General features: G+C 40.2%; 1 protein-coding gene across 5 annotated transcripts in view; it reads left to right on the plus strand.

The window, feature by feature from the left end:
- Positions 1-13669, plus strand: part of dixdc1b (DIX domain containing 1b) — a 29845-nt gene that overhangs the window by 10017 nt on the left and 6159 nt on the right. For 3 of the 5 annotated variants that reach the window (XM_036588089.1, XM_036588091.1, XM_036588088.1), the window contains 11 exons: positions 310-429; positions 9130-9227; positions 10079-10236; positions 10686-10775; positions 11076-11135; positions 11240-11293; positions 11484-11534; positions 11732-11836; positions 13126-13179; positions 13401-13493; positions 13587-13658. In XM_036588089.1, the coding sequence (XP_036443982.1) occupies positions 310-429; positions 9130-9227; positions 10079-10236; positions 10686-10775; positions 11076-11135; positions 11240-11293; positions 11484-11534; positions 11732-11836; positions 13126-13179; positions 13401-13493; positions 13587-13658 (955 nt within the window). The remainder of the gene's footprint in view (positions 1-309; positions 430-9129; positions 9228-10078; positions 10237-10685; positions 10776-11075; positions 11136-11239; positions 11294-11483; positions 11535-11731; positions 11837-13125; positions 13180-13400; positions 13494-13586; positions 13659-13669) is intronic. The other 2 variants (XM_036588090.1, XM_036588092.1) reach the window with 2 other exon arrangements.

Raw genomic sequence — 13669 nt, forward strand, 5'->3', positions numbered from 1 at the left:
ACATACACTTCATTCAAAACCATAATTAGCATCTCTGTCATTTATGGAAAAAGCTGTGACACATTGTGGTGGATGTTTTTTTTTGTTCTTGAAGACATTTGCTTGCAAGGATAACAGTTTAAGCTGAGGACATTTAAATAGCAGTTGGCTGTATTCTAGATGAAGCAGTGGTGTAGATGAAGTCATTTTTTTAGCCCTGGGATAAAATGACTGAAATATGGTCTTCTAAACCCTCTCTGGGTTTACTTTAAACCACTGCTGATTTAAAGCAACTTCCAAGCTGATCTTCATTCCCTGTTTCCCCTTCAGCCGAAGCTCCAGTGGTGATGAGGAGATTGAGAACCCATGCTGGAGTGTGCGTGCCTTGGTTCAGCAGTATGAGGGACAGAAAGGAACATCTGAGGAAGACCCCGAGTTGGAACCTTCTAGGTGAGACCAAGGCATCCTAATGGAAATGCCTGATGTGGTGTAAGAGTACGTAGCAGTTGCCCACTGTAAAATTTAAAACTCTGGGAAACAAGCAAGCTGTTTGCCTTGTCGATCTTATGAATTAGATATTAATGGTATGCTCGGTGGCCCTGCGATGGACTGGCGACCTGTCCAGGGTGTATCCTGCCTTCCGCCCGATGACAGCTGGGATAGGCTCCAGCACCCCACCGCGACCCAGAAGGATAAGCGGTTTAGATGATGGATGGATGGATGAATGGTATGCTCGGTGGTCATAGATTGTCTAGTTAAACATTTGGTTTATTATTCCAGGCATAAACCATTATTGCTGTTTTTAACTCCAACAACAGTATTTTGATAGCACCCGTAGGCGGACCCATGGTGCGCAGAAAGCTATGTGAAGAATGTAAACATGAAAGCAAAATGACAGGAATGGAAATATTAGTCTCATTTGTGTGATGTTGCTATTTTATGTGTGTATTTCTGTGCTTTTTCCCTTTTCCCATTTCAGCATGCCGTAAACTTGGGCTGAATGATTTGGAGAAAATATCTAATTGTCGTTTTTCCGACTAATATTGCAACTGCAGTTTAAATTGTGATTATTTTTTATAAATTGAGGTTCAGGCCTGATTTTTTTTGTTTCTTTTGGCTAAGAAGACCACAATATCCACCTTTTCTGGCTTGGGGTTTGGCCCCTGAACATAGTGTGCCAGACTGACAATAAGTTGTGGTTGTGATGTCACAACGCATGGATGTTTGGTTGCCTCTGATTGGTCTAACTTATCTACAGGCGTTTTACAAGCTCTGTGTTCTTAAGTTCAGTTTCGCCTGTTTAAATGTTTTTGGTAATGTACGCGCTTTAAAATGATGGTTTTCAAGGGATCTTCAGTAAAGACAGTGGTTCTATGTAAAACCATGAACAACCAAAGGCCCATTTGCATACTTGAAGAGTTTTTTGCATGCAGAAATGGTTCTTCAGATTGATGGAGAATGTGTTGTATATGGTTCTATGTAGCACCTTTTTGCAAAGGGTTCTGTATAGCACCAAAAAGGTTCTTCTGTTGTTACAAGCTTGACACCGTACCAATAGCAGAACCCATTTTGGTGCTATATAAAACCATATACAACACATTCTCCATCAGTCTAAGGAACCATTTCACCATGCAAAGAACCCTTAAGCATGAAATCGTTCTTTGAGTGTTCATGGTTCTACATAGAGTGATTGTCTTTAATAAGGAACCATATTTTTTAAGAATATAGACTATAATTTAAAAAATTTGCAGCTCTTGTGATTTGAAAATTGCACTCCTAAATTGCGATTTGGATATAAAAACAGTTCATTTTTCAGCCCTTCTGTGGAGCAGTTTCACATTGTGATCCCAAACTTCAACATGTTGGAACCTGTCCAGTTGTATTGGAGCAGTGGTTGCTCAGGTGCTCCTTCATACAGGCACGAGCTGAGCAGCTGCTCTGGGCCTGTGAGCCCTGTCCTCAGGCCCGTCCGTCAGGCCTGTTGGCACAGCTGGCTCTCTCTCAGCCATTGGGAACAATAGCGACTTTCTGTTCACTCCCCTGGAAACACCCAGCCTCACTCTGCACATTGTCAGTCCAGCTCAGAGCTTCTCTTGTTCAGATTAAAGTTCCAACACACCCTGCAGCACCTTATCACAAGTGCCTCATTCTCCTCGCTGCTTTTATGAGCAGTGCCTGGGATGGATGACAGGCAAGAGGCTGCCTCCCGAGGGCTAGGTGCTGTTTGTTTTGTAAATGTGGGATGTTGCTGGGATATTGTGCCCATTGATGCTCTCTGAGGCGCCAGTATGCCTTATCATGCTTTAAGATATTGCCTTGCTACTGATAACAAGGAAATATGTGACTCTGCATTTATATTAGCCCTTTGCATGCTGTGCTGTTAAAATTAGTTCAAGCGATATGGACCTTGTTTGTTCCACTAAGTGACCTTTAGTTAGCTTTACCTTCTTCCAGCATTTGGGCTGAGGGATGTGATTATAAAAGGATTGGAATGTTTAAGGTGCTCTCGCTTATTAGCCTTGGGTCGATAATTGATAATATAATGGAGATTTATGCTGGTTGTATGGTTAGTACAGAAATGTATTCAATAAAAAAAAGCGTAATTATAGGTTATACAAAGAGAATATCACCAAATTATCAGCAACACATGCAGACTTTGAATGCCACTTGGAAAGATTACAATATGCATTTTCTGTTGGGCAAAAAATGCTGGGGAATATGCAAATGAAAAAAGAAACTTTAGTACATGAGATACTTTCCAGGTGTGTGTGTTAGTGCTACACTGGAGTTATTCTGCTTTTTTTTCTTCGTCCCCATTGTTGCCATTATGTACCTTTTGTTATTGTTTAGCACACTGTAGTTTAAATCTCAAATTGTCACATGAATTAGGGGACATCTGCAAAACAGTACAGTGTGTTGTAACAGTGAGAGAAGCTATTCGAAAGTGTAATCTATGAGGACAGCTGGAGGCTATGTAAGCACACACTGAGCATGGAGTGATAACTTGACAAAAGTTGGTTTGGTCAGCAAGAGCACAGCTGAAGATGTCAGTCTGAGGATGGATGTTGATAACCAACGCCTTTGTCAAGTACTTTTACAGGAACAGTGCCCCCTATTGACCAATAACAGTACATTCCAACTTAGCACAAGACACAAAACAGTTGGAATAAGTCTAAAACAAGGAATCCCAAATACCAGAGAAATGGCACAGTGTTCTTACCTAATTGAGTTCCTTTGCCTAGTGCACTTATTTAATTCAGGCTTAACCATTTCTTTATGGAGGAAAAAGAAAATTCTCTTAAATTTTAATTTAGATTTTTCCTGAATGTTTCTGCTGAAGTGATAAAAGTATGGCATGGCCTCCAGTAAGCTGTCTACTAGCAAAGCTGTCTGAGTGTTCTGTGTTCTTCTGTTTCTTCTTGCCTTTTTAAATTACACATTCCCTCCTCCCTCAATCCCACTTACCCAAGTGATCCTCTACAGAGACCAGGCTGGGGGGGCCTTGAGAGAGAGAGAGAAGAGGTGGAGGGAGGAGTTGAGAAACAGGGGGAGGGGAAAGAGAGGAGGGCTGAGCCATTTCTGACATCTCTGCAAGAGAAAGAGGCGAGAAAGAGAGTGTGAGTGCAAGCAAAAGAAAAACAGGAGCAACCTGGCTGTGTTTTTTCAGCGACTGAGAGCTTTATGGGTCTGGCTGCAAATAGCAGTTAACATGAATGGGGAGTAGTCTGAGAGGAGAAGACTCACAGACAGACTGCCAGGGAGAGAGAGAGAGGCAGGATACAGCTGCCGTAGCGACACAGCAGTGCCTCTCTCCTCTGTAATTGAAGCGGGGAGTGAAAACAGGATTTCCATATGTGCCACGTCGGGAGCAGCTGAAGAGCGGATCACACTCAAAGGTTTTTTAACTGACCACATGCTGGGCAGAAGCATATTTAGCTTTGACATATTCATTTTAAAGGGTCTACTTGGAGCACCGAGGTTTGGGTGGTAATTTGCGTGTTGTCAAGTTGTCAATGGACAGTTTTAGGAAGTTTCGGCTACTGTCTCCCTCTGTTTTCTGCCAGTCTGGGGATTTATCAGTGAACCCAGACAAGTGTTTCTGTTTGTGTACAAGATGCTGGTGAGCAGCTTTCTAGCCCTTGTTACGTGGATGAACAGAAGCAGTGCAGTGGGGTAGCAACTTAAAGCCGACATGGGAGCAAAACAAATTAAATGGTAAGACTTCATTGACAGCATGTTTCCTTAAATTGTAAATCATCATTTAGAACTTATTAGTACTCTTGGAAAATCATCATGTGCATGCCAGATTCTGATATGTAGTTTAGATTGTTATTAATTAACAGGGCATTTTCTTCTAAATTGATCATGTAGTTGCTTCTCTGGTCTCTTACTGTGGGCTGAATGCTGTGTTGTGTGGGAGAAAGTTCCCTGTACCGTGTCCCACTTCTGATTGTCAGCATAATTAGTACAAAGGAGCGCTGTGGATGTCTCTGACAGCACGTGGCCCAGAGGACCAGGGCTGTATTTTAGAAAGCTGTATTTGATTTGACATTGCCATCACTTTGCTGAAGCTCTTGAAAATAAGCAGCCATTCTGCTTGAGTAGAATGTCACATGGAACTGCAGTTTGATTTAAGTGCTGAGTTTGACAGTTTAGTTTAGTAATTTTTTTTTTTTTGTCTGTACAGACTGTCAGCACAGTGCAGTGTTGTTTTATGTGACGTCAGACACAGGTGGAGTCTGTAGTTCAGACCTGTGTATGGGTTTGACATTGTCTTGGAGAATAAGGTTGTACTCATTGGTGTGTGTTGTTTGCTACAAACTAGGGCTGCTAGATAAATGATATTTTTATCGGTATTACGATATGAGTTTCCACAAAAAACAATAAGCAAAAATATTATACACACACACGCACATTAAATGCTGTTGTGTGTGTGTGTGTATATGTATGTATGTATGTATGTGTATGTGTGTAATATATATATATATATATATATATATACACACACAACAGCATTTAATGTCTATGCAATGCAGCCCACCCACATGCTGAAATTTAATTTAATATCTTATGTAGGTTTTTATATAAGACATGTTGGGTTTTTCCTCTGTGTTCAGTGCTTTTTGAACAATTGAGAAAAGGTGGGGTACATCTGTCTGAAGTAATGTTCAGCATGCTCAGTCATGAAATTTGAGTGCTTATAATAGCAAAAGGTCACTCTTCCTCTCCCTTGACCCTTTTGAACAGGCGTAGAAGTTTTGTTGTGTCAACATTTTTCAGCGCAGTGGCTGCTGTGTTTAAAAAAAACATGAATTTCTGGGACCTGTGCCAAATGCCAAAGTGTAAATACACTGTTTTAATGGGCTTCCTGTGATTATATCTAATCACTGCTAGTTTAATGTGGGGTGTTTAAAGAGCCCTCGCAAGAAACGTCAGAAGAGTCTTCAGATATTTTTCTAGAGAGATAGCGAGCGAATTCCAGCAAGTGTAGAGATTTTCTCCTATCATTAGCAGTTTGGGAAGGATCACAGCATGCTCACTTATAGATCATCAGTTCCTGCAGGGAAAGGGTCTAAAAGCCAGTATACACTGAATGCACTGTGAGACAGCACTGTGTGTAATCAGACAACAGGCAGAGATGTCCCAGCTTACAGCAGCAGTTTATCACACAGTATCTGCCACATTCTTGGGGTACACGAACCTCAGCCAAGCTGCTCTGTGCAAGTGAGAAATGTAAACTGTTGTTTAATAATCATTGTGACATTGTTCCATCATTGTGCTGTAAATCCTGCACTTTGTAAAAGGTTTGTAAGAAGACATTTTCACAGCTTAGTAAAGGCTTTGATTTATGCTAGGAGCAAAAATAAAGCTGGTCTTTATTTTAAGCATGAGGATAGTGTTCTAGGTTTGCATGCTGTGGGTTTGCTAGTCACAGGCAACAATTATCCATCCCTAAGCTGTCTTTATTCATCTGGTTTGGCTTACCAAAAGAGAGGATGTTTTACAGAAGTCTACCCTGATATTCTTCACTTGAGGACATGCCTTTTGAAATGTCATGCTTGCACAATGTTCTCTCATGCTAAACGTATCAGTGTTCTTTCCAGGCAGTCAGTTGCACCATACCCTGAATTCATAGTTTGAGTGTGGGAGTCTGACCGCTGTTCAGAGATGTCTTCGGGTTTACTTAGATTAGATGAATAGCTCATTTCCCTCTGAATTAAATCAGCTTTGGTAGCTGCAGTAATGAGATCTGTAGAAAATAGCATTTGAAATTTACGTCACTTAAAATGATGACGGAGTAATAGGAAAGATGGGTGTGATAGTTTACATGAGTGATTCTGACATAGAGTGGACAGTAGAGCAAAAATGTATCAACATCTGCAGCTATATTGACAGTAACATCGGCCTGCATAGTAGACTGACTAGCAACTTCAAGAAAATAGTCTATATGAGGGCACTAAAAGCTTTGTAAGTCTTAACATTTTTAATTAAGAAATCCTGTTATTAAAGGAGAAGATTGGATCAAAATACATAAATAGCAGCTTATTTGACCTCTGCATTAAAGAGTTAAGAGCTGACCTTGTCAAAGTTCATTTAAAATAAAGCAATGCTGCATCAGTTATAGAATTCAAATGAATATATTATCAAAATTTCAGAAATCCTCTCATTCACAGCACAATAAGATTTATACATATTGTCATGTTTCCAAGCCCTTATCCCAAACTTTGGGGTATGTAAGGGGGATTGACGGTATTGAGGGGGGTGAGGGTAAAACTCCAAAAGAGGCCACCCCCTCCCCTTTACCCACAACGTGAGAAAAAAAAAACAAAAGGCAGAAATGCAGAGTATGTCTCTTTCAGAGCCTCAGTCCTGTGTCCTGGTGCCTGGCTAAGGACAATGAGCCCCTCTAGCACAAATGCACACACACACAGCAGCAGCAATACAAAACAACTACTCCTCTGTTTGTTTGCAGAACTTGCATTGTTGTGGTGAAAAGAGATGAATTATGGCTCTGCTCCTCTCCTATCCCTGCTTCAGACACACAAGCACACAAAACAAAAATGGTGAAAATCTGCAGGGTTTTATTGCCTGCAGACAGATCACTGAGGGTTATGATTTACAACTCTACAGTGGTTAATCCATTCCAGCTTCTCTGAGAAAAAGTCTCTCTTGAAATCTCCAGTCTGTTAGGATCGGCCATGGGAGTTGCAGGTTTTTTTATGCAGGTTTCAGCAGCGCATGAACACAAACTCTCTAGAGGTTATTTAGCCCACAAGCTCTCAGAATGGCTATTGGCAGAAATGTCACTTTGGGTTATTGAAAGTGTAAGAGGAGCCAATGAGATTTACTTAATCCCTGCACAAGGAATGAAGCATATGGGGACAGTATTGATTAAGGGAACTCCTTTGTATTGCCTGATCATTTGTGGGGATGAGGTAGGGGTATATTAAATTAGGTTCTGTAGCTCAAATGTGATGTACACTCATAAGGGAGATTCTTCACCTCTTTGAAATCTCCTGAGAGACAGCTCTGGCAGCGCTGCAGTACAGTGACAAGTGTTGGGTTGAATTCAGATTTGAGTGCTGTGCTTCTGGATCTGGAGGGCTTGCCAGAGTCAACTTGCATTGCCAGGCTAACTCATCTGGAATACTTCCTACTGTACAGCAGCTAACTGATGATGGACATGTGGATCACAGAAAACATGTTTATTTAGACACCAGGCTACCAGCTTTCATTTGTAGCATTGGTCGCTTTCTCTTCAGATAAGAGATGCAATACAAATTTCATGCACAAGGTTCATCCATGGGCCGAAGCTTTTGAAGTGGGTCAGAAGTACATTATTTATATACCCTCAGATCAAACAAAACTGTTCCAGTGCAAACATGCAGTCTTCCAAATAATATTTATAATAAGATATAAAATGTTAATGTGTTATTTTGTGATTAAATAGCATGGTTTTGTGTTGTGTCAGATTTTCAGTGGGGGAACACAACATTGGGCACCTATTACTGGGCTGACTCTAGATGTCTCCATGACAACCCGTTTATAAAAGGCACTGTCCTTAGTTGCCACTAGACATGTTAATGTTTATTTATAGCCATGTGCCATATTTGGCTGCACGCTTTTGAGGTAGCATCAGCAAACCTTAATTGAACTGAGTAATGACAGGAGTGTTTTTCTGACCAATTTTTTATTGGCTTTAAAAGACAATGGCAATATTGCGACTCATAAAATAAGACTCCTAAATAAATTAGACCCCAGGCTCTGATGGTTCTGCTGTTTCTCCCTGTAACAGTAAGTTATTTCTTATGTACATCAGTAGCTGTCAATTAGAAAATCCGTGTGTTCTTTATGACCAGAAGTATTCCTTGATTATATTCAATTCCTTGCCACTGTAACTGCATTAAGAAGGTTTCTGCAGCGCAAGACAAAGGAGCTGCAGAGGAAAGTCCAAGGGGATAAGGGAAGCTTGGAGACGAACGCCCATGGCATCAGACATCACAGCTGCAATGTTTAAACAGGAACTATTGACAGCAGGCACTCCCAATCGATTGTTCCAGTGCTATATATACAGCAGTAAGAATTTGTTTGACAGTGTCAGGATAGTGTGCATGCCCCCTAAATAAATCTGAAGAGAACATGTTCGCTAATCATTAATCTGAAGGTGGCGGTTTAATGACATCAGTTTTGCGTTGTTGGAATCAGTTATAATTGATTATTATAGTATTCAGAGGTACACACCCAGTTTTTTGAAGTTTGAAAGTTGCAATATTGGTTTGGTTTTACTAAAATGTGCTGCTTCTTGAAAATAAATGTGCTGAAAATGTAAAAGTGCACTGTTTTTTTATCATATTTTGCAACTCTGTACATCGTTTCTCCAGTTCCATTGCTCAGCGTATTTTTAAAAACTTATTCTGAATCATGTCAAAACAATCTAATTGAACTGAATAATGATGACATTTGTGAATCTTAATCAAATTGAATCATTATTCTGTCAGAGATTAGCATCCCTGGTTTGTGTTCTTCGTATTTAGAGAAGAAAAAGGGCGCTGAGGTTATTTTGTTGTTGTTGTTGTTGTTGAGTAGCCTGATTTTGTCTTGGGAACAGAGGCTTAGCTCTTTACGTATTTTTTTTTTCTGTTCATTCAGCCTGAGCTCTCCCAGCCCCATCCACACCCCAAAAGACTGCGTCAGCCTATCAGAGGAAAAAGCACAGTTTTTGGACATCCAGTCAGGAGAACTCAAAGGTAATGCAAGAGGTGAATGCCCTTAAGAACAAAGACCATTCACCAAAGCGCTAAACCGTATCTGTGTATGAGTTTTGAACGTGCAGGATGGTGATGCATAAACAGACTAAGGTAAATAAACTCTTAAAAATCTAACAGGGTCAAGACTTCCCTTACCTGGAGTAAGAAGCTCCCCTGGTGAAACCTGCAGCAATTTATCAATTTTCTAATCTTTGCAAGTACAACACTAAAAATTTTACGTTTAAAAATATATTTAAATTGAAATTTGTCTAAATAATTCAGTTTTAAGTTATGACAGAGGGCAAATGACAGAAAAAAAACATTTGCAATGTCAAATTTGTAAAAAGTTATTTTGGTTAGACTACATTTTTATTAGTATTTGTTACTATTATTATTATATTATTATTATTATTTTAGCAGAAATAATAACTAACAATTTAAACAAAGCGATAGCATTCTGCATTTAATGGCAAGTGCAAATGATTAGTAGACATTACAAAATAAAAGGTATGAAAGTAACTTTGCTTGTCTGCAACACTCACCTAGAAATTCATGGATTGCTATTATCCAGTGAGGAAAAAAAAATATCACCTGACCCCAAGCATTTCCTGGAGTAATAAATAAATTCCAGGAATGCAGTGATCTGTGTGATATTTCAGAATTAATGAGACCATAGCCTTTTAGTAAAGATTAGATTTTGAGGGCATCTTACCCTTCAGGAATTTCAGGACTTGTACTACCTTGCCAAAATGGGGTAGTTTGGTGCTGTCTCCAGAGTACTGATGGATAAGGTTTGTCATAAAAGTACAGATTTGTCTGATTTGGTGCATCTTCTCCCTACTGCTACACAGATAGCATGGTTAAATTGGTTTCATGTGGCCCAGGATCTGCCTCAGAGCATGATGCGATATGTGTGCGGAGCTTTGCCTGGGAAGAACAGCTGTGGGAGCAGCAGGAGCAGCTGGAGAGGGAGATGGTGGAGGCCAGGAGAATGGTGTCCAGCTTACAGGTGACCTACTTGGCTGACACAGATCAACAACACATTTCAGAAATGGATGCTGAATTAGACGTGCATTCTCCAGGCTTGTTATGTATACTGGGCTAAATTTAAAGGTGGACCGTAAGGCAAAAATGTCAAGTCAAAGTATGTCAAGACATTTTTACAGTATGTATGTATGTATACACCTGCAAAGTAGTAGTGATGCAATAAAAAAGCTAGAAAACTATAATGCAGTGATTTTTTTAAGTGTAACTTAGTGAGCACCAAGTGTAACTAAAAGGCATCAAGTTTGGTGGTTGAAGTAGATCATCAAGCAGAAGGAATTGAGCTCAAGGATCATATGTTGTGATCATAAGAACTTGAAATGGCTCCTACCAATAGAGTGTGTGTGTGTGTGTGTATGTGTGTGGGTGTGTGTGTGTATGTGTGTGTGTGTGTGTGTGTGTGTGGGATTACAGGCTTTGCTTCTCCATGGATCATTACCTGAAGATGAGCAGGAGGTCTCACTTAGTTTGGGAGAGGGAGTGGAAAATGCAGAGCAACAGCTGGTATCTTTGTTTTTTCATTCTGGTTCTTTTACAGTGAGTCTTTACTTTTTTTTGCTAAAATGTTTCAGCCTTTTTACCCTCTGTATCTACTATGAGGCTGCTGTGCACTGTAAATTCTCTATATTCTTTCTCTTCTCTTTCACACTCACTCAATAGCCACTGTCTCACTTGGTTCTAGCAGGAAAGATCAGGTTACTCTGTGGTTAGCTTTGGGCTTTGCTTTGTGTGTGTGTGTGTGTGTGTGTGTGGAGTGCAGGTGTCCATTTCCTTTCCTCTCCATTCACCTGCTCCTCTCTCTAGCTCTGTCTCGACTTCATTTGGCCGTTTTCTCCCTCACACTGTTTCACGCCTTACCATTTGGTAATGTCCTTTTGCATGATAGGGTTCATTTGCTTTTCAACCTTTAAGTGAAGGAATTTGCTTTTCAACCTTTAAGTGAAGGAATGCTCTGTTATTCCGTGCAGGTAGTAATCCGCAGTCGTCTTGACCAGAGCATGGAGGAAAGTCAGGAACTGAAGGTAGGCTCTTTTTTGCATTCTTTTATTTTATTTTTTAATGTATTCTTATATTGGGGGAATCCTAGATTCTAGATGGCCTCTATCTCCTAGTGTTTTTCTTTGATTGTGTATCTTTGAACATTGCTTTTTCTTTTTCATTATGGTTGTTGTTTTTGTCCCGATCATTGGTTGTTGTCTGTCTGTCCTGTAGAGGGACCTGTTGAAGTACAAACAGGAGGCACGCAACCTTCAAGGAGTCAAAGTGAGTAATTTAGTCTCAGTACTTTCAATAGACCTTATGTAGACACATAACCCTTCATTCTTAAGAGCTCTGTGACAGGTCAGCATTTAAACTACAGACACACATCAGAGCTCACCCATTAAACTGCTGTGTAGTACGGCAGTATGTGGTGAGGGATGCAGAGGAGGGCTATGAATGTAATGGTGTGCTGTGTGCAGGATGCTCTCCAGCAGCGTATGGCTTTACAGGAGGCCTCTGTGCTCCAGCTTAAACAGGAACTCCTGCGCACCAGCATGAACCGGGACGAACTGGCTGGACAAAACGTGAGTCTGTGTGTATGTGATTGTTTGTGTGTGTAATGTAGGGCTATCACAATCGATTATATCTGTAATTGATACAAATTATTTTCACTAAGTTTTGATGGAGTTCTTTTTAAATACTGTCATCAGATTCATCATAGTGGCTTGAATCATTCATTTATTTTTGATTTGGTAAATCAAGCAATCAAGTTTAATCAGGTTAGTGTAACAGCCCCAGTGTAATATTTAATAGGTTGTTTGCAGTCATTTGATACTTCATGCGAAATCCAAATGGAGGGCAGGAAGTATCAAGCAGAATGGACGAGATGGAGGCAAGCCCGTATGGTGTCCATACTGACCTGTATCGAAACAAAATGTGTTTGCCAATGCACACAAGGAGAAAGATTGTTAAAGCAACACTGTTGTCTAATCTGGATTATGGTGATACACAGATGTGCATCTGTAACTACTCTCGAAACTTTAGACTCTGTACACCACTCTGCTTTAATATTCATTACTGGTGACCCCTACAATACTCATCACTGTATATTGTATGAAAAGGTTGGCTGGTCATCTATGGCTGTGCGTCCGAGAAAAAATTGGCTTCTATTTATCTATAAAGCACTTACTGGCCGTTGTATATCACAAAAATGCTCTGTGTAAATAATGCATTTTATCATTCATTCCAGTGATTGGATCACCCTTCAGGTGTCAAGACCTTTTACCAAACTGGGAAAGTCTACATTTAGCTACAGTGCACCAGCGAGCTAGAATTCACTACAGGACTCTCTAAAACTTTGCTCGCTGGTGTCACATAAACATTTCAAACTTTTAGTCTCTAAGCACCTCCACTCAGCCTGCAACTGTTTTATTTGATTTTAGTAGACTTTAAATTAGAATTTGGTATGTTTCAGTTTTGTGTAGCATTTATTATTCTTTTTATTTATTTCATTATCAACTTTTAAGTTACTGCCAAGTTACTGTTTTGCACTTACAGATGAAGGTTTGTGAGCCATTTTGCCGATTGTTGTTTTTTCTTGCATTTTTCACGTTTGTGAACATCAACTTTTATTACCGGATAAAAGCTTATCATGGTTTCTCTGTTAGATCGATTTGAACAACCATAAACAACGCAGAACATAAGCATTTTGAGAGCTTGTGATCATGATGTAAAAAATCACTTCCTGCTCTCCATCTGTGGTTGCCACAGCAACACAGTGACGTGACATAATTTGCAAACACCCTGTGCTTTGAATTATACCTTGTCTGGGGTTTTGTGGCTGTGTTTAATCAGTGTGTATATGATTTCCCAGGCTGAGCTCCAGAGGAAGCTAGAAGAGAGGAGCAGGCTTCTCAGTGAATATAAGGTACAAGTAGTCATTTTCCTGCTAAGTGTTGCTAATACAATTACACTACTTCTGTACTCCAAAGATAAGCAGTGAGGCAGGTTTCATCACCGCACAATTTCGTCACTGTACCGCACTAGTTGGTCAGTTGGACCTGTTCTTAGAAACATTTAACTAATTTACACTTAACACGCTATAGTTCAAAATCAGAACGGTGTTTGAGTAACGTGCATGTTATGCAGAAAGAATTGGGGCAAAAGGATCGCCTGATACAGCAGCAACAGCTCAAACTGGATGAAGCATTGCGCAAGCTGACAGATAGCAACAATCAGCAGGTACTAAACTAATAGTATACCTCAGAGCAAACTCACTTGGTGGCTTTCCAACAGATTCAGCTGTTCTCACCCCCTCTTTTCTGTAATGTCCAGGCTGACCTGCAGAGGGAGCTGGAGCACAAGCAGATGGTTCTTCAGGAGCTAATGAACCATGAGCAAAATGAGGTAAGACAAAA

Source organism: Colossoma macropomum, unplaced genomic scaffold (genome assembly GCF_904425465.1).
Source record: "Colossoma macropomum unplaced genomic scaffold, Colossoma_macropomum, whole genome shotgun sequence".
Classification (NCBI taxonomy): Eukaryota; Metazoa; Chordata; class Actinopteri; order Characiformes; family Serrasalmidae; genus Colossoma; species Colossoma macropomum.